At 34.9% G+C, this 20,720-nt stretch overlaps 1 protein-coding gene across 1 annotated transcript; it reads left to right on the top strand.

The window, feature by feature from the left end:
* The first annotated feature begins 902 nt into the window (after positions 1-902).
* On the top strand, positions 903-19,155 carry LOC132314628 (uncharacterized). The gene is made up of 2 exons (XM_059813468.1): positions 903-1,344; positions 17,136-19,155. The coding sequence occupies exons 1-2, from the start codon at positions 903-905 to the stop codon at positions 18,962-18,964; spliced, it is 2,271 nt and encodes a 756-aa protein (XP_059669451.1). The 3' UTR covers positions 18,965-19,155.
* The last annotated feature ends 1,565 nt before the right edge of the window (positions 19,156-20,720 follow it).

The raw sequence follows: 20,720 nt of genomic DNA, 5'->3' as shown, positions 1-20,720 counted from the left end.
GAACAAGAATCTCCGTCAAGAGGTCATCGTTGCTGGTGGTTATGGCAGCGGCTAACCATTATGTTTGGTAGCAAAGAAGAGAAGGAATAATTGAAGGAGAGAGAAAATGGGTTTGTCTGATGGATTCTACCCGGGTAACCAATTTAATCCGGTATGATCCATTTTATATTTTTTGAACAAGTGTTAAGTTTTCATAAGACTACATCAGGATGGAGGATCCAAGCATTATTCTAAAAAACAAAATGCAAATTTTAAGCATTAGAGGGGATAAAATCAATCTTGTTTCCATATGTGGATTAAACAATAAGTAAGTTAGAGTCGGTCAAAACCAAAATGTAAAGATACTAGGATACTGAAATGGGTTGTTTAATAGATTAGATATGAAATTATGAATTGCACGTATGTGTATTATTAAAATCTAAAACGTCTTATAATTTTTGTTTTCAAAAGACAAACATACATTAGTGTTCATGGCCGTGTGTGTGTTTGTGTGTCGGTGTCGAGCATGCGCTGACTCCACAAACTCTTTATTTTGTGGACAACCCACTCTGTCTCACCACCACACCATAGCCTCCCTCTCTCATCATATCTTCATCTCTTTGTCTGCCACTGCTCGATCATCTCCTTGCTCAAGTTAGCCTTTTGCCCTTTTCTTCTTCTATAATACCATAAAACAAGATAATATTCAAATGTTAATCTCCATTATAGACTATAGACTTATAGTAGTCTCTACATTTTTTTAAATTTTTTTATCCAAAAGGGTATTCCCATCCATTGGGTGGAACTATTTTCCTTTCGAGAAGCTAAATGTTCCAAAGTTACATTTTAACTTTAATTTAGGAAAAAATAAAAATAAAAATCCCCCCTTCAGGTAACTTGAGTAAGTTAACGGCGCCACCTTCATGTTTGGCCTCTACTCCGGCGACGTCAAATCATCCTTAGGTTATGATCAAACAACTCTCAATTTGGTCAGCTTCTTCAAGGACTTAGGTTTCAACCTCGGAATCATATCAGGACTAATAAGCGAAGTCGCACCACCATGGATGGTTCTCTTGATCGGCGCAGTCATGAACTTTTCCGGCTACTTCATGATATGGCTCTCCGTTACCGGACACATAGCCAAACCTCACGTATGGCAGATGTGCTTGTACATATGGATTGGCGCGGATTCGCAAGCTTTTGCTAACACAGGCTGTCTCATTACCTGCGTTAAGAACTTCCCGGATTGCCGGGGAATTGTTTTAGGCCTCTTGAAGGGTTTTGTAGGGCTAAGTGGAGCCATCATAACACAAATATACCATGCTTTGTATGGACACAATTCTAAGTCTCTTATTCTACTCATAGGTTGGCTTCCTAGTCTTGTTTCAATCTTATTTCTTGGAACAATTCGGGTTATTAAGGTCACTCCACACTCGATCAAGTGTCAAAACATCACCCTTAGGATCATCCCTAAGTTGTCACATGGTTTCAAAGTGAATCCCAAAGGTTAGAAGTGGAATACCAAAGAGGGAAAAGCAATGTGGATCAAACAGGGCACTTCGGTCGACCGAAGTGAAGCTTCGGTCGGCCAAAGCAGACCTAATAGGAACCGGTCGACCGAAATAACCCTTCGGTCGACCGAAAGGTGAGATCCCGAGAGTTGAAAACAGTTCGGTTGACCGAACCCCATTTCGGTCGACCGAAGTGGAAGATACTGAGAACACTTACTTGGTTCGGTCGACCGATGCACCATTTCGGTCAACTGAAATGGCTCCCTGATGAGCACTGAAAAGTACACTTTTAAACCCCTTAAACTTGAGTGTTCTAAGACCTTTATCTATCTTATTTACCCGTTTTAGTACTTATTTGTGTTTTTGTCTATTTCAGGTCAATAATGTTAAAATGGGCTAAAAATGGTTTCTTAAGGCCTTTTTGGAGTCAAACTAAGTCTTAGTGATGATCCGGAGCAAAAAATAGGCTGATTTGGAACAAAAGGAGGCTAATGCTGAAAAACTACCAAATTGGATCGATCCAACTTTTTCTCAGATCGATCTAACTTTTTCTCTAATCGATCGAACATTGTTGGCAGCGAGCTGTCTTATTCCGTGCGCGCCCAAAAGTCCACCTGTCACATAGTACGGGATTAGATATTTTTTGAGCTATATTCTTGACTTAGTGACTAAGAAAGGACCTTCTATATAAAGGGAAGAGACCCATTTGTAAATGAGCTTTTTATCTTTTTATTTTTACATTGTAATTTATATTTCTCTCTCTAGCAAAGTTAGAGATTAAGGTTAGAAGAAAAGAGGGAAGTGGAGGCACATCTCAAGATCCATCTCTAGACCACACTCTCTCTCCATCACTAGAGCTTAAAAGAAGAAGAAGAAGAAGAGGAAGAAGAAGATGGAGCCATATTTGGAACTTGATTTCATGACCACATCTACCTCCTCCATGATTGGCTAGATCTACACTTAGGGCTTGGATGAGCCCTAAGTCTTGTGTAGTCTAAACCCTTGTATTTCTATTTTTGGGGATTTATATATATTGTTGTGATTAGTGTTCTAGCCTTATAAATTTCATGAATCTTGGTATATTTCTATAATTTCTATGGTTTAATTCTTTATATTAATTCTCTAGTTTATTTATATGTCTATGTGTGATTAAATTGGGAATTATTTCTTACATGATTTATATGGATTAATTTTTTCTATTGATTCTCTATTTGATTACATGTTGTCTTATGTGTGATTATTTGGGAATTAATCTCTATACTAATTTTTTTTATATTAATTACATGTCTATGTGTGGTTGATTAAAAATCTAATGATGGCTAAGTATGGGTTTTCATTGAATGGGTTTGTCAATTAATTTGATGGTTTATACTTATTCTTGATGGGTTGTTCTACAATTTAATTCATGCTTGTAGGTAGGTAGACAATCTATGCTTGCTTAGATATTCCATGGCTTATTATTGCAAATTCCATGATTCTCTAGATTGATGTGTGCTACAATTGTTGCTACTTAGATGGGTCATGCTTAAAATTGATGGGTTGTGCTAGACTTAGTTTAGGTAGACAATTCATACATAAATTAGATGGTCCATGCTTAATATTGCAATTGGTAGTCGCATTTTGTTCACAACAATGTATTCCCCATTAATGGAAAGCAAATGGTTAATTACACGAGCTTAGTGGTGATTCCAACCCCCTAAGTCCTCTCTTCATATTTCTTAAATCCCTATCTCTAATTAGTTTTATTTCACTTTCATTTTAATTAATTGTTTTCCAGTTTAATCAACCAATCTCTATCTTTTGCAATCTTGTGATACGCTAGAGTTAAAGTTAAATTCCAACACGTATAATCCCTTGGGACGATCCCTACTCACTCTTGCTACTTTAGTAGTAGTGTTGGTAGTGGTTTTTATAAATTTAAACTTGACCCAAAAGGCTTTTCTTGAACCACACATTCATTACATCAATTTGGCGTGTATCAAGCGGGTTTAATCGTTAAATTTTGGCGCCGTTGCCGGGGATTAACGGTTTTGCTGGAATTAAACTAGACAATAGTGTTCATTTGATTGTTTCTATTTTTATTTTATTTTTCATTGTATATTCTTTTCTCTTGTTCTCATTATTATTTGTTTAATTAGGTACTTGACTACAAGAAAGGCAAACTTTGGAACTAGAAGCAATCATTGGAGCTTAAAGCTAACATTAAAATTTGAAGTTGCTTAAGGACCGTTGTGAGCAATTCTTGGAACTCTTGTATTTTAATTGTTTCACTTCTTTGCATGCTTGTGATAGCCCTTGTTGAGGCTTATTATATTGCTTTATCTTTGTCCAAGTATAGGCCCTTGTTGAGGCCATTATTTGTTGCATTTGGGTTTTAATTGTGAATGGAGGAATTGTTTGATCCAAGTTTGGGGGAAAATTATATCCCTTCACCTTATACTCCTCCATCATATATTAATCCTTATGAAATTGAGTCCAATTCATTTCACGCATCACCTTATTATGGACTTGATCACTCATTTAATCATTCTTATGACTATTACCCTCCCCCACTATTTTATGATGAACCAACCCCACCACCTTCTAGGTATTCACCCGGATTTGAAGAAAAAGTGTTTGCTTTACTTGATGTGCATATTTCACAAACTCCACTTATTAAATTCTCATTCTCAAACTTTAGCCAATCTTGAAGCTCAAGTTGAGCAAATTGCAAGTACTCTTTTTTTCGTCGAGAGGAGGAGGAAAAGGCAAATGAAAAAATGGCAAGAACTTCAATGTATATAGATGAGGATGATGAGAGTGAAGAGAAAAATGAAAGAAGTGAGCTAATGCCTAGCACTCTATCTTGTATAGAGGAGGAAGTGACAAGTGAGTTAGTGGCTAATCCAATAGAGCATAACATGATTAATGAGGACTTTCCTTGTTTTGATTATGATTTTATCTCGGACATTGCTACTTTAGAGAATGAGGAAATGTTGACCACACTTGAGGTAGGAGAGAAGGAGGAGGAACTTGTAGAAGAGGGCCTTCCTTCTATTATCTTCAATGATCCTCTTGAGACATACCTTTTTGAAATGTATAAAAATTATGGTGTTGACCTTGAAAGCTCCAAAAATGAAATAAACTCTCTAATGGAATCCTTAGCTAACTTGGAAGGTATGAAGATGATGATTTTTGAGGGAGAGAAAAAGGATGAAGAGATGGTGTTCCTTGATATTTCAAATGAGTCTTTGAAAGACATTGACTTGCCAATTCACAAAGGAAGTGATTCTTTGAATACACTTTAAGAGCACAAAATTGAGGCAAGGCTAACCATGATTGATTTTGTTTTCAAAACCGTGGATGAAAGGAACAATATCATCTCTTTCATTTCTTTTCAAGTCATTCTTTTAGAGGATGATTTCATTATTGTAAGTGGGACATTAAATGAGAAAAGTTAAAAGAGGATCAATAAGGATGTTTCATATCCGATTTTTGATTCTTTTGATTAGTGAGTTGGCCCAACGTTTTGCTAGAGACGTTAAATACTAGTATTCGTAGAGTTTCAAAACTCTATTCCTCTCCCATTTCTTTTTATTATTTATTTTTATTTTTCGTTTTTGTGTACATTCTTCTATCTATTTTTTAATCTCTATTTTTGTTACCATCATTAGGGCTTAGCATAGGGTTTTCTGCACTTTCATGTTGAAAATTGAGCATTTTGCATAAGTTCGATCGATCTCAAATGAGAGTCCGATCAATCAACTTCATTCCTGCAGCAAACCTGCATCCAAATCACTCTCTGTCTCATCGATCCAAGAAAATCTTCAGATCTCAGTTAGATCGATCAGAAGACATTCGATCGATCCAAACATCAAGTTCGATCGATCTGTAGTTTCAACACTTAGAAAAATTTTGAGCCTGCATCAACCTGCATATTTCAGCTCTCTGTCAAATCGATCGAAAACATTCCTAAATCAATCTAAAGTTCTTCGATCGATCCAACTTCATTATTGGATTGATCGAGATTCCACACTTAGAAAATTTTTCAAAAGCACTGCAAATTTCATACTTTCTATCCCATCATGCGACCATAGATCGATCATAACTTTGCCCCTTTGACTTTTTCCTTTTTCTATTTTTTTTTTCAAAAAAAAAAAAAAAATCATTATTCTTTGCATTCTTTATTTTCTTGCATTTTCATTTCTTGGATGTTTATTTGTTTTATTTTTGTGTGTGTATACATACTTGTTATATCACAAAAAAAAAAAAAATAAAAAAAAAATAAAAAAAAAAAAATTGAAAAAAAAAAGTAAGAAAATTTTGTATATACTTGTATTGTACATATTATTTTTCATTTGTTGCATTGTATATATTCTTTCATTACATTTTACCTTCTTTATTTTTCTTTTACTTTTATTTTGTTCATGCATTTATTCTTTGTTTTTCTTACATTTTGTATATACATGCTTTCATAAAATGAAAAATACAAAAATTTGTGTCACCATTGTGCCCTTATGTGTAGTCATGCAAACTTTCATACTTTGGCTAGGGCTTGATCTCATATCTCTTTTTCATCTTGTGATATATTGCCATAGAAGGCTTGATTATTCTTATCCCATTTGATATTTGATGTGAGTTTGCTAGTGTGGTTATTCAAGTAGATTGTTGATTCCAAGTTTGGGGGAGACGTTTTTCAAAGTGGATCACTACCGTGCTTCATGCTTTTGCCACCACGGTATACTCTTTCCATCTTTTCCATTATTCTCATCGCACATTAAGGACAATGTGCGGTTTAAGTTTGGGGTAAGGTGTCTTGTTGCATTCTACTTAAAGTTGAGCTTTAATTGCATGATTGAGATTTGAGATCCATGTTAGCTATGATTTTGATCTTTTGAGGACTATATTGCTTAAAATTCAAAAATTACTTGACTTGAGAGTCCAAAACTCTTTGTATGCCTTGTGGATGCCATTTAGGAGTAAATTTTTCGAAAGATTGATATCTTGCTTGCACTTGTGGTCCACATCATCCTGATTTTGTGATTGTTTTGAGATTCATTCTATAATTCTACACTAGCATAGGCGCACACTAGTATTCATTTGTGGGGTACATGCTTTGTTGATTATTGAATTGGTTATATCCCAATTGAGCTAGTAGTGCATTGAAAGCTTTCATTCTTGATAAAGGTGGATAACAGTCCCTTTTCACTAAGTAGCTGGGATTCTAGCCTCATCAAGCATTAAACTTCTCGCACCGAAAGGTGGAGGGCCCAAACTCTAGGTTAATAATTGAACTTGCTTTAAAAAAAAAAAAAAAAAAAAAAGTGAGGACTTCTCCCAAAAGGTGAGAAGTGGGAAATGATTAGATGGAGGTTGTCTTGATTTGTAGCCTAGTTGATTTGAGTTTGTAAGTTCGTAGGGGTGTTTGAACACTTAGTGCCCTAAAGCCGTCTGATTTAAGAGTCATTGACCTAACGCTCGACCTCATGAATCGCTAGAAAACTTAAGAGATCAACACATTGCACTATGCTTCTATCTTTGATCCTTTATAAAATAAAAAATAAATAAATAAATAATAATAAAAAATATCGAGTGAAAAGAATAATCACACCTAGAACAATAAGCTTTAATAAAAGGTCCACTTTTTGTCTTGATGATTGGTACTAGATTTGTGTGCTAATTTGAGGGTAAGGATGTGATTAATTCTTTAGTTGGCTTAGATAACAACATATTTGATGCCGGACCACTCAAAAAGGATTTTAGAGTTGTTTTGATTTGCATGATCATTTTCTTGATGTGTGGAAGACCATATTTGATTGTTTGATGTTGAAATTTTAGGAGATTATTTGGAAAGAGTTGAAAAATTGCATACTTAAGGTAATTTTCTCCCAATGCTTGTTTGCAATATTGGTGTCTCTTTAGAAATAATGAGCTTAATGTTTGTGGGTATCATTTCTGGAAACCCTCACGAGACTTCACTCGTCCACTAGGGGTAACCTAGGGGTTTAAAAGGCTTGTTGCATGTGCTAAGTGCAATCGTATTCCCTACGAAAATGGCACTATCATTTCATTGCTTTCTAGTTATAGTTGTTTAGTTGTTCATTTCATTTCGTTACTTTGTAGTTCATTGCTAGGGACTAGCAATATTTAAGTTTGGGGGTGTAATGAGCGTTGAAAAGTACACTTTTAAACCCCTTAAGCTTGAGTGTTCTAAGACCTTTATCTATCTTATTTACCCGTTTTAGTACTTATTTGTGTTTTTGTATATTTCAGGTCAATAATGTTAAAATGGGCTAAAAATGGTTTCTGAAGGCCTTTTTGGAGTCAAACTAAGTCTCAGTGATGATCCGAACCAAAAAGAGGCTGATTTGGAGTAAAAGGAGGCTAATGCTAAAAAACTGCCAAGTTGGATCGATCCAACTTTTTCTCTAATCGATCCAACTTTTTCTCTGATCGATCGAACATTGCTGGCAGCGAGCTGTCTTATTCCGTGAGCGCCCAAAAGTCCACCTATCACATCATACGGGATTCGATATTTTTGGGGCTATATTCCTAACTTAGTGACTAAGAAAATGACCTTCTATATAAAGGGAAGAGACACATTTGTAAATGAGCTTTTTATCTTTTTATTTTTACATTGTAATTTATATTTCTCTCTCTAGCAAAGTTAGAGATTAGGGTTAGAAGAAAAGAGGGAAATTGAGGCACATCTCAAAATCCATCTCTAGACCACTCTCTCTCTCCATCTCTAGAGCTTCAAAAAAGAAGAAGAAGAAGAGGAAGAAGAAGATGGAGCCATATTTGGAGCTTAATTTCATGACCACATCTACCTCCTCCATGATTGGCTAGATCTACACTTAGGGATTGGATAAGCCCTAAGTCTTGTGTAATCTAAACCCTTGTATTTCTATTTTTGGGAATTTATATATATTGTTGTGATTAGTATTCTAGTCTTGTGAATTTCATGAATCTTAGTATATTTCTATGATTTCTATGGTTTAATTCTTCATATTAATTCTCTAGTTTATTTACATATATATGTGTGATTAAATTAGGAACTATTTCTTACATGATTCATGTGGATTAATTCTTTCTATTTATTCTCTATTTGATTACATGTTGTCTTATGTGTGATTATTTGGGAATTAATCTCTATACTAATTTTTCTATATTAATTGCATGTCTATGTGTGGTTGATTGAAAATCTAGTGATGGCTAAGTATGGGTTTTTATTGAATGGGTTTGTCAATTAATTTGATGGTTTATACTTATGCTTGATGGGTTGTTCTACAATTTAATTCATGCTTGTAGGTAGGTAGACAATCTATGCTTGCTTAGATATTCCATGGCTTATTATTGTAAATTCCATGATTCTCTAGATTGATGTGTGCTACAATTGTTGCTACTTAGATGGGTCATGCTTAAAATTGATGGGTTGTGCTACACTTAGTTTAGGTAGACAATTCATACATAAATTAGATGGTCCATGCTTAATATTGCAATTGGTAGTTACATTTTGTTCACAACAATGTATTCCCCATTAATGGAAAGCAAGTGGTTAATTACACGAGCTTAGTGGTGATTCCAACACCCTAAGTCCTCTTTTCATATCTCTTAAATCCCTATCTCTAATTAGTTTTATTTCACTTTCATTTTAATTAATTGTTTTCTAGTTTAATCAACCAATCTCTATCTTTTGCAATCTTGTGATACGCTAGTGTTAAAGTTAAATTCCAACACGTATAATCCCTTAGGACGATCCCTACTCACTCTTACTACTTAAGTAGTAGTGTTGGTAGTGGTTTTTATAAATTTAAACTTGACCCAAAAAGATTTTCTTGAACCGCACATTCATTACATCAATTTGGCGTGTATCAAGCGGCTTTAATCGTCACTCTCTCGAGCCCTGAAGCTGAAACTGGCCTGCTGCCTTATGGAAATGAGAGGGAAACTAAGATGGAGACTTTGCAATGGTTTGAAACTCGAGTTAAATCTTCAATCAAGAGTCACACTATGATCACAAACGAAAGCACCAACCCGTGATCACATTAAACATCATTTAGAGTCAATTACATAAGTTTAAAACATAGACTTTACATCATAGATAATTTACATCAAAATGAGTTCAACTTTCAGTTACATTCCCATTTGCATACAAAATGAACCTAATACATTTCTTCTCAAGTGCTTTGCAAAATAAGTTCAAGCTCTACAAAAATACTTCCAAAATGTCCTTCAAATTCCTTCAATTCAATGGTGGATTTTCGTCTGCAATATCTTTACCATGACCTAAAAAAATGATAAGTATAATGGGGTGAGCAAAAGCTCAGCAGGTGACACTTGAGACACGCTTCTTGTAACCCCGTGAGTCCATACAAAGAATAGAGCAATGGGAATGGGGATCACCCAATGTCGAGACAATATCACATAACAATCAAACTCAAGTATACACAATATGATGCAATGGGAGTGCAATGCATGTCAATGTCGCTCCCCATTTTCACATTCAAAAATCATCGCTTTCAAACTGTTAATATAACCTGCCCTTTGGTGACCCCGCAACGACACGAGAGAAGGATTGTCTAGTGTCCACCCCCGTGACGTCATTATGGGACCCATCTAGCTCAACCACGCTAGGGCAATCTCTCTAGTTCCCTCTAGGCTATATTAACCTTCCGGCCCTTCGGTACCATGCGGCGACCGGGTTTTCATAAAACGCTTTAATCAAAAACTTCTTCCCAAAATCTCCTTTGTATCAATTCAAAACGATTTCCTTCCATGCAAACCCAATGATATGTATGTGTGTCTCATGCTTTCAACTTCAATAATACTAAGAAACCTCTCACCACTTAGTTTAGCATGTTTTCATACATCATTTATAGCATATTAACAACACAATAGAATTAAGAACTCAACATATAAGCATGTTTTTCATATAATCTAATTAACACCCATCCACATACATTCACATATACTCAATCAAGTCATTTTAAACTATAATCAAAGCAATTAAATATGCTAAGGCACAATTCAAGTAGATTAACTCACTAAGGCACAAGAACTTCATGGATTAAGAACCCCTGCCTTGATTTGGTGTAAAACCCTCAAATGGGTCAAGAAATTCGAAGTCCCTAGGGAGGCTCAAAGCTGAAATTGTTAGTACTCACGCAGAGAGCTCGTCGTGCTCTCCGTTTTGCCTCAAACGGCACTCAAAATCACTTAAAAATGAAGTTGGAATCAAGATTTGAAGTCTTGAAACCAAAAGAAAAGAAAAATGGAGAAGAAATTGAGAGAGAGGAAGAAGTTACGGGGAGAGAGAAAGTGGGGAAGCAAGGTGGTCTCTAGACCACTTAAACAATAGTGGTGGGTCCCACCAATTTTCTTTTTTTTTCTTTTTTCTTTTTCTTTATTTTAATTTCTACACCACATAAATGTGCAATACACTACCAAGTAAATGTTACATAAATCTCATAAAATAAAATGTATGAAATACAAGTGGACTTAACTAAAATACCCGTACGCGAAACGTGAAAAGACCCAAATACCCTTGCGGCGACAAAATTTTCGAAAAATTGAAAAATACTGAAAATTGGAAACATCACAAATGTAATGTCTATCAAGACTTCCCCGACAATCAAGTCAATCACCGAATCTTTAAAGTAAAAAAAGAAATTCAATTATTTAGTTGGTGAGAGGTGAAAGTTATAACTGTAAGTGTAACGGGTGGACGCTTACCCATTTACTCAAAAGCTCAAATTTTTTGATAGTGCTACATACCCCCACCCATTTATATACACTTCAATCCCCATCCAAATCCGATATGGGACAAGTCTCACTTGTAACATTCTCCCCCACCTGAACCTGGTCAACGCCCTCGTTGCGGTCAAGCCATACTGCCTATCCGGGGTCAGACCCGGATGCCCTCCTGGCCAGGCGCTTGGCGTGACACCGGATTAAGAATTGAGTCTGGCTCTGATACTAAGTGTAACGGGTGGACGCTTACCTATTTACCTAGAAGCTCAAGTTGTTGGGTAGTGCTGCATACCCACCCATTTATATACACTTCAACCCCCATCTAAATTCGATGTATGACAAATCCCACTTGTAACAGTACGCTAGTAAAGCTAATGCAACTTGTTGGGATACAAGGAGATTTGAGGAGAAATTCGATGAGACTCTTCCTTTTTAAATTTAAACTTTTGTTATCTACTTGTTATCAACTCATCCGCCTTCATTCAATTTTAAACTAATTAATCAGAATTACCATATTTAATTTGTTTGGTAGTTCAGATTAAAAACAACTCAACTTGACAAAAAATAAGAAAAATAGCGTCTGGCATTCCCAATGCTTGACGAGCAAGCTCAGGAATGCGGGGCAACTGATAAGGATAATTTGAACAGGGTAGTCCAAACAAATTAGATAAGGTAATCTAACTGTAATTGACCAGTTTGGATGAACTGATAACAATTAGAGAACAACAATTCAAATTTAAAAGGACGAGTCTCCTTGAATATCACCTAGAATCTCCTCGTATCCCAACAAGTTGCAACAACTATACCGACGTACCGTTATAAATATGGCCACTCACCAACCAACATATAAGAGGCAATTAATGTATTAAATTCTTGCTTTTACTTCAGAGCACTATTAACTAATTTGATTGTCGGAGAACTCTTAACATGCACCACACCAGTGTCAATCAAGGTAAGTTCATCTTTGTTACAAGGAAATACAAAATATATATATTTTTTCATAATTGGGAAATACAAAATCTTGCTTCAATATATATGAATCGAACACCGACTTATTTATTAATTTATTTGTTGAAATAGGTGAGCACAATTACACATCCCTTTAGTCTATTTATTTATTTTCTTTTTCTTTTTTTTTAAAAAAAAAACTCACATACTTATTTATCCTTAGAGTAACTTGGACAGTACATCACATTTCATTTAAAAAAGGAAAACTCCCTTAATTAAACTATTTCAAAATCAAGGACCTCATAACACACTAGTATTTCATATATCTTTCAAAATGGAGTCTTCAAATGAGCAAAGTGGTGTGTGAATAATGTGTGTGAGTTTCCTGCCATTCAAAACATCACATAACTACTTATACTAACAAATCACCCACCAAAAACTAACAAAAATGATAATTTTACTCCCAATGTGAAATTACAAAATTAACCCCATGTTAAAATCATAAAACATTCCCCTTGTACTATCGAAAATCAATCATATAACCATCTACACTAAAAATTATATATCTTCACAACTCCATTACATTTTTAAAATCCATCATATCACTCCAATCCTTTTGTTTGTTGTCAAATAATATCATGTGCCAACTTTTAAGATAATATATGACCAAGATGCCCTTTTAATCCCTTAATAACCAAGATGCCCTTTTAAACCCCAAATCGAGTCATTGAATCCATTCAGGGATGGAGTCAGGAATTTTGATTAGGAAGGGGGGACTAGGGAGGGGCAAACTTGTATTATGTAAGTAAAATTTAAAATTTATAAATAATTGCAATATAAATTTCTATATAATGTTAATTTTAGTATATATGTATATATGTTAAAACAATAATCCAAAAATGAGAAAAGTGCAACCTAAATAAATATATGAAAAACTAATATTAGAAAGAAAATGATTTTTAATTTAGTAATTGTTTCAAATTTTTAATAATTTTAATTTCTAAAATATTCTTTTTTGAATACTTTGATTAAACTTTGACAAAGATATATCATTATTAACTTGATGATTTTTTTTTTTTTTTAAATATCTAATTAAACAAATTTCATAAGGCTCAACAAAACAGGATTATAATTATCAGAGAATTAAGTACTTTAGCAGTTTATACAATGGATAGCAATAAATTTTTTTATTTATAGTTAAAAATATTAACATATATAATATCATGGAAGCCTCGAAGAATCACCAAAAGTCTCGAATAATATTATATATATATATAAAATATTATTGTTAGTATTCTTGCCATTAAAACTCAATATCTTAATTTTTTTTTTTTTTTTTTTAATACTCGCAAGACTTTTGGTGATTCTTTCGAGGCTTCCAATTAGGACCCTCAGGTGCTTTTGTATAACTATATTGTGTTTTCCATTATATATTGAGCTTATTTTTAGTTGCTCGAGCTTTGGAGAGGACTTCAAAACCAATATTTAGCCACACCAAGTTATAACAGTCTCCTTATCCACGAGTCCTAATCCCTCATGTTAACTTTGCTAGAATTAATCGAAAGAGGGAGAGTAGAGCAGCCTCAAACTTTTCCTCCGTTCTCTTTCAACCCCCTCTCTCTCTCTCTCAGCCGCTCGTCTCCTCCCGTTTTGTTTCCTTCTCCCTTCAATAAGAATGGGTAGGTGACCTAGCTTGCCTCCTACAAGTTAATAACATCGGCGTGTCTCAATAAGTTCGTCATGTGAGTTGTTTTTCACGTCGTTTTTTGTTTTCTGTGACTAGATCTGCTCTTGTTTGGTTTGTTTTCAGCTCGATAGGATGGATCTGTTGTTTTCCCTTCGACTAGATCTCTAATCTGGGTCGATTTTTGTTTTCCCTGGCTTGATTTGATCTTGTGCGGGGTTGGGTGTGTGGATGTAATGTCTGTGTATATATGTACATATGTGTATATAATTGTGTGTGTGTGGTGTAATTTAAAAAAAAAAAAAAAAAAAAAAAAAAAAAAAAGAAAAAGTGGGACCCACACCCCATTTAAGTGGATTGTGAGACCACATTTGGTCTCTGCTTCCTCACTCTCTCCCGTCTCTATCTGCTCTCGGCTTCTCTTTCTTTTTTTTCTTTTTTTCACTTCAAGCTTTCATTGTTGATTTCTCCCTCATCTCTTAATGTTTTTAAATTCGATTTGAGGCAAAATGAAACCCACGACGAGCTCTACGCGGTTGTACCAACAATTTCAGTTTTGGTGCTCATTTATGCATTCGAGTTTAGAGACCTACTTTCAAGGGTTTTGTTCAATTTAGAGGTAGAGGCTCTTAATCCATGTTTTTTCTTACTCCATTGTGAATTATATCTCTCTTGTTGTGACAAGCATGTTTAATTTGGAAGTTAATTGTTTCAATGATTATATTAATGATGTTTGGGAAAATTCATGATTATGAATATGAGTAGAAAAACATGCTTAGAGGTTGTCTTGTTGTGTTTAATGTGTTGATAATTCATTTGGAAATGTTGAACATGATGTATACTTAATTTTGTGGTGTAAAATTCTAAATGCCATAATATTGAAAGCATGGGACATATATACATGTACATACCATTGGGTTTGCATGAAATGGGAGAATTCACTTGAAACAAAAAGGGAAATTTTGGGAAAAGAGTTTTTACGAAATGGTTTTATAAAAACCCGGTCGCCGCGGGGGTACCAAAGGGTCGGAGTGTTAATATAGCCTAGAGGGGACTAGGGAGTTGACCTAGCGTGGTTGAGCTAACTAGGCCCCATAATGACACCGCAGGGGTACCAAGGGTCAGGGACACTAGCCAATCCTCCTCTCATGCCGCTGCGGGGTCACCAAAGGGTGGGTTGTATTAACAATTTGAAAGTGATGGTTTTGAAATGTGAAAATAGAGAGCGACATCGGCATGCATTTGCATTCCATGGTATTACATTGTTTGCACTTGAGTTTGGTTGAAATGTTATATTATCCCGACATTGTATGATCCCCATTCCTATTGATCTATTCTTTGTATGGACTCACAAGGACACAAGATGCGTGTCTTAAGTGCTACCTACTAAGCTTTATGCTCACCTTATTATTTAATAATTTTTTTTCAGGAAACGGGAAAGAAGTGGCGGATGACTTTCCACCACAGACCTAATTTGGATTAGAAGACTTCTTTTTGCTATTTTTGTATTAAGTCCCATATTTTTGTAAAATCTTAGTTTGTTATATTTGGTATAGAGATTTGTGAACTCTTATTATTGTAACTATATTTTGGGACTGTAATTATGATAATTTGGATTAAACGGTATGTACATGTTACACCATGAGATGAGCCATGTTGAGGTATAATGAACGGATGGATGGAATGTTGGAGTATGTTAATTGTATTATGTGTTGGGACAGGTTTGAGGTGTTTTGAAAGGCCAGGGCCATTACGTTTTTTTTTCGTTATTATTTGAGTAAGTGGGTGTAGTACCCTTTTTAGGGGAGGTCATGCCAATTTTTTTTTAAAAAAATGGTATCAGTTTAGGGTCGTTCCAGTGGATGCGTCTTGTAGATGCAGTTTTGAAGCTGTTGCCTTGATGATGGTCTGATCTTTGGTCCCTCCAGTTACTGCTCTTCTCACTTGGTGGTTTCTGTTCTAGAGCAGTGGCTCTTTCTCAACAATTCTGGAGCCTATGCTTTATTTTTATTGCTTTGCTTCATGATTTGTTTATCTTTATTTAGTTTGGCTTATGCCTCTGTATTGTTACTTTGATTTGGCCTTTGTGCCTTTCAAATAATAAATAAATCGAAAGAGGTATTTTTACCCCAAAAAAATGAATATATATATATATATATATATATATATATATATATAGCTCATACATTATATACTTTTACATACTATCATCATGGACTATCTTTTAAAAAAAAAAAAATCAAATTCGTCTCCTCCCCAACTGCCAAACAAGTCCTTCTGGTCTTGTCCATCAAATTAATTGACTAATATTTAACATTTATCTTCTATGATTATGTGCTTATAATTTATCCAAGTAAGTCGTAAGACACAGTTCACAGCTAATATAATAAAGCTTATATATATATATATATATATATATATATAGTTGAAATGCTAGTGAAGTAAAAAATAATACATGTTGCCTTTGAAATAATTTATGAAATAATCAACCTTTTGTGTCTGGCCTTATCCATACTTCTCCCATAAAGGAAGCCATTTGTGCCCAGCATAAGTAAGCAACGGCCATGAACACTAATTGCCAAGCGCTAAGTGGTTATATATCAATTTATTTAAATTAATTTAAAAATTAGCGAACAACTCTAAACACTATATGTTTGTCTTTTCAGAAAAAAAAAGAAAAAGAAAAAAAAGAATTATAAGATGTTTTAGATTTTAATAATACAAACACATGCAATTCATATCTAATCTATTAAACAACCCATTTCAGTATCTAGTATCTTAACATTTTGGTCAGCCGGACCCTAACTAATTTTTTTTTTAATCCACAAATGAAACAAGATTGAATTGATACCCTCTACTGCTTAAAACATTCAATTCAACATTGAGAAATATAAATAAAAAACTTGGAAAAATTAATGCATCTTAGAAAGTTGTAACACAGCTATATATATATATATATATATATATAAATGTTTATGCTTTTCCCTAAATAAATAAAAACTTGCACATTTGTTGAGTAACTAAGAATCAATTCAACCCTCTAGCTGCTTTGAACTCTAGAATGATTTATAAATTATAAATATATATTATAATATTGATTTGCAAATCATGAACATCATTTAAGTTGTCCGAAATTAAAAATTTAAGGAGAGTGACCCAAAAGTTTGACCAGTTGACTAGTGGGTGTGGGACACATTTGTTCATATTTATCTTATATATTAGATTTGTGCACTCCCCGATCATTTATGAGTCCAAATGCAAGTGATCTCTACCTAATACAGTGTTAAAAAATCGAACATATATCGCAATGGCTGAGCTCAGTGGAGGTGGTGGTCGTTGGACAGATATGAAGGGCTTCGGCTCATATGTGCTCACTGGCCGATGGTTCACCATCTTCGGCTCAATCCTGATCATGTCCGTTAACGGCGCCACCTACATGTTCGGCCTCTACTCTGGCGACATCAAATCATCCTTAGGTTATGATCAAACAACCCTCAATTTGGTCAGCTTCTACAAGGACTTGGGTGGCAACCTCGGAATCATATCAGGACTAATCAGCGAAGTCACACCGCCGTGGGTGGTTCTCCTCATCGGCGCGGTCATGAACTTTTCCGGGTACTTCATGATTTGGCTCTGTGTCACCGGACACATAGCCAAACCTCAGGTATGGCAAATGTGCTTATACATATGGATTGGCGCGGATTCGCAAGCTTTTGCCAACACAGGCTCTCTCATTACATGTGTTAAGAACTTCCCAGATTGCCGGGGAATTGTTTTAGGTCTCTTGAAGGGTTTTGTAGGGCTAAGTGGAGCCATCATAACACAAATATACCATGCTTTGTATGGAAACAATTCTAAGTCACTTATTCTTCTCATAGGTTGGCTTCCTAGTCTTGTTTCAATCTTGTTTCTTCAAACAATTCGGGTTATTAAGGTCACTCCACACTCGAATCAGCTCAATATTTTCTATAATCTCTTGTATATATCGCTTGGCCTCGCCAGTTTTCTAATGATCATAATTATCATGCAAAATAGTCTCACTTTTTCTAGGGTTGAGTATAGTGGAAGTGCTTTTGTTGTGCTTATACTACTCTTTGTCCCGCTCTTTGTTGTTATCAAAGAAGAGTTCATTGTGTGGAAGAGCAAAAAACAAGTGGTAAATGATTCAAATAATTGTGAACTAAAAGTTGTCACTGAAAATCCAAGTGCAGTACAAGTAGCACAGCCAGAGCCGCCACTGCCACCACCACCAACGCCGCCGCCGCCGCCCGAAGCTCCAATAAGCTCAAAAAAGTGCTTTGGTTGCACGAGCAACATGTTCAAGCCACCAGAGAGAGGGGAGGACTATAGCATTTTGCAAGCTCTCGTCAGCATAGACATGATAGTTCTCTTCATAGTGACCTCGTGTGGCATCGGAGGGACATTGACAGCAATCGACAATTTGGGTCAGATTGGCAAGGCTAGAGGCTATCCGAGTAGTAGTATAGCCACATTTGTATCACTCGTGAGCATATGGAACTATCTCGGACGAGTCATGGCCGGTTTTGCCTCCGATATCTTCTTGGCAAAGTACAACTTCTCTAGACCCCTAATGCTCACATTTGTGCTTCTTTTCTCTTGTGTTGGCCATCTTCTCATTGCTTTCACCATCCCAAATGGACTCTACTTGGCTTCGGTGATTATAGGGTTTTGTTTCGGAGCTCAATGGCCTTTAATTTTCGCAATCATATCAGATATATTTGGCCTAAAGTACTACTCTACATTGTATTATTTTGGGGCTGTGGCAAGCCCAGTTGGCGCTTATATTCTGAATGTGAAAGTGGCTGGTCATCTCTATGATAAAGAGGCATTGAAGCAAATGAAAGCGAAGGGGCTTAAGAGGAAAACCGGGGAGGACTTGGTGTGCACCGGCGAGGAGTGTTACAGACTATCTTTCATTGTGATTGCGGTGACGACATTGGTGGCGTGCATTGTTTTGTTTATTTTGGTGGTTCGAACAAGAAAGTTTTACAAAGGTGATATATATAGGAAATTCAGAATGGATGCTAAGGCAGTGGAGACGTCTGACATGGCTTCAGCCACCACCACCACCAAGGACGGCCAATCTTGATTGATGGATGGTCAATGAGAAACTGTTAGTTATAATTTGAAATTTACCATCATTCTAAATAACTGTAGTAACTGTTAATATATGTTTAATGCATGCAAGTTAATTTGATTAACTGGTTTTTGTTTTTTTTTTTACAAGAAGGACTTTTTACCGCGTGACACTTGCGTTGTAAATAATAGCCTGACCTACATATAAACCACTAGTGAGATATATACATTTTTTTACCCAAGTGTTTTTTAACCGTTGATATGTATGATATTAACACATGTTTATTTAGATCAAATTGTCAAATCAGTTTTTTTAACCGTTGATATGTATGGTATTTATCTTTATATGTATTTTCCTCTTTTTATAATTGTGATTTTGCTCTCCACTTCATTTTTTTATAAATAAATTGACACAATTATCCATTAATATTGGAGTGTAAGAATTATGATTATTTCTTGAAATAATTATGAACTGTGAGCTTTCAGAGGACATTAATATCATTTTATTTTTATTTTTTAAAATGTAATGAAGTGTGAATATCATTTCTCTATATATATTTGGTAATTTCTGTCACGGTTCACTTGGTTAGATATGTCCAATTTTTGAATTAAAATTGCACTTGATAAAATATTACTGATATAGTTCTAATTTTTAAAATGTGACGTCATTTATGGGACATGCTATCATAAATCACCCCTTAATTTGATATCTGTCATGTATGGTAAACATGCATCATTGATTAATTTGATATCTGTCTTGAATGATAAACATTCATGACGAAAGCATTCGATCCATGGTTGGATTGTCAAAGAAAAAAATTTCGGAATTTTTTTTTTTTTCTTTTTTCAACAAGGAAAAAAGGTTGTCATTGATCAATAGATTATCTATTTAGACTACTAGTACAAACAAAAACCTCCCATGAGAAGAATAGAACAGGCCCAAATAAATAAATAGCCCAGCCCAAACTTGAACTGGGTTTATTGGGCTATGAACCAACATTATACAAATTTTCAGCCTCAAGATAAGTCGGCACCGTTGTCCACAAGAGAGTTGACTAGAGGTCAAAATGAAACAAAAAATCAAGTAGGGGTGGTAGGACCAGTATGTGAAATTATTGATCACAAGAATCACAACAATTTCCAATTACAGTCCTTTTCCTTTTGAATAAATCAAGTCCACAAAAGTTGAATTAATTTGGTGGTTTCCAATAAATATTCCAATATATCTATTTCTCAGAGGCGAGCCAAATATGCACTTCCAACCCAATTCATGGTCGTTATCAATTTGATTATTCCATTCATGATATTTTAAATATTGCTACACTATATTATATAATATATGTCTACAAGTGTATATATATATGAATAGAAACAGCGACTTATATTAATTTATTTGATGAAATAAATAAGCACAATTACATAACCTCTTAATTTTATTTATATTTTTTTAAAAGAAACTGGAATTCTTATTTATCCCTAAATAACATTTTATATAAAAATAAATAAATGAGATGATTTCGTTTCACTTGAGTCATGGCATCTATTTTGTATTATTTAATTTACTTGCTATTTTTAGAATGAAAATTTTCACTAAACATGTATAACCCACCATCAATCCAACATCATGGTGGACATAGTTTCGATCTTGTGAGATCCTGGTGTTCATGCATGCGCACACCCTTTTGGAATTAAGTCCAACTTTTTTCTTTTGAAACACAACGTCACGGTCCTATGACTCTATTCATACACTTGGCAAAACAAGTCAACGG

This window comes from Cornus florida, unplaced genomic scaffold (genome assembly GCF_030987335.1).
Source record: "Cornus florida cultivar Cherokee Brave unplaced genomic scaffold, ASM3098733v1 CherokeeBrave_3.0.0_Hap2_Chr06, whole genome shotgun sequence".
In the NCBI taxonomy this organism is placed as follows: Eukaryota; Viridiplantae; Streptophyta; class Magnoliopsida; order Cornales; family Cornaceae; genus Cornus; species Cornus florida.
The sequence above is the reverse complement of the archived record's forward strand: the minus strand, read 5'-3'. Positions and strand labels throughout refer to the sequence as shown.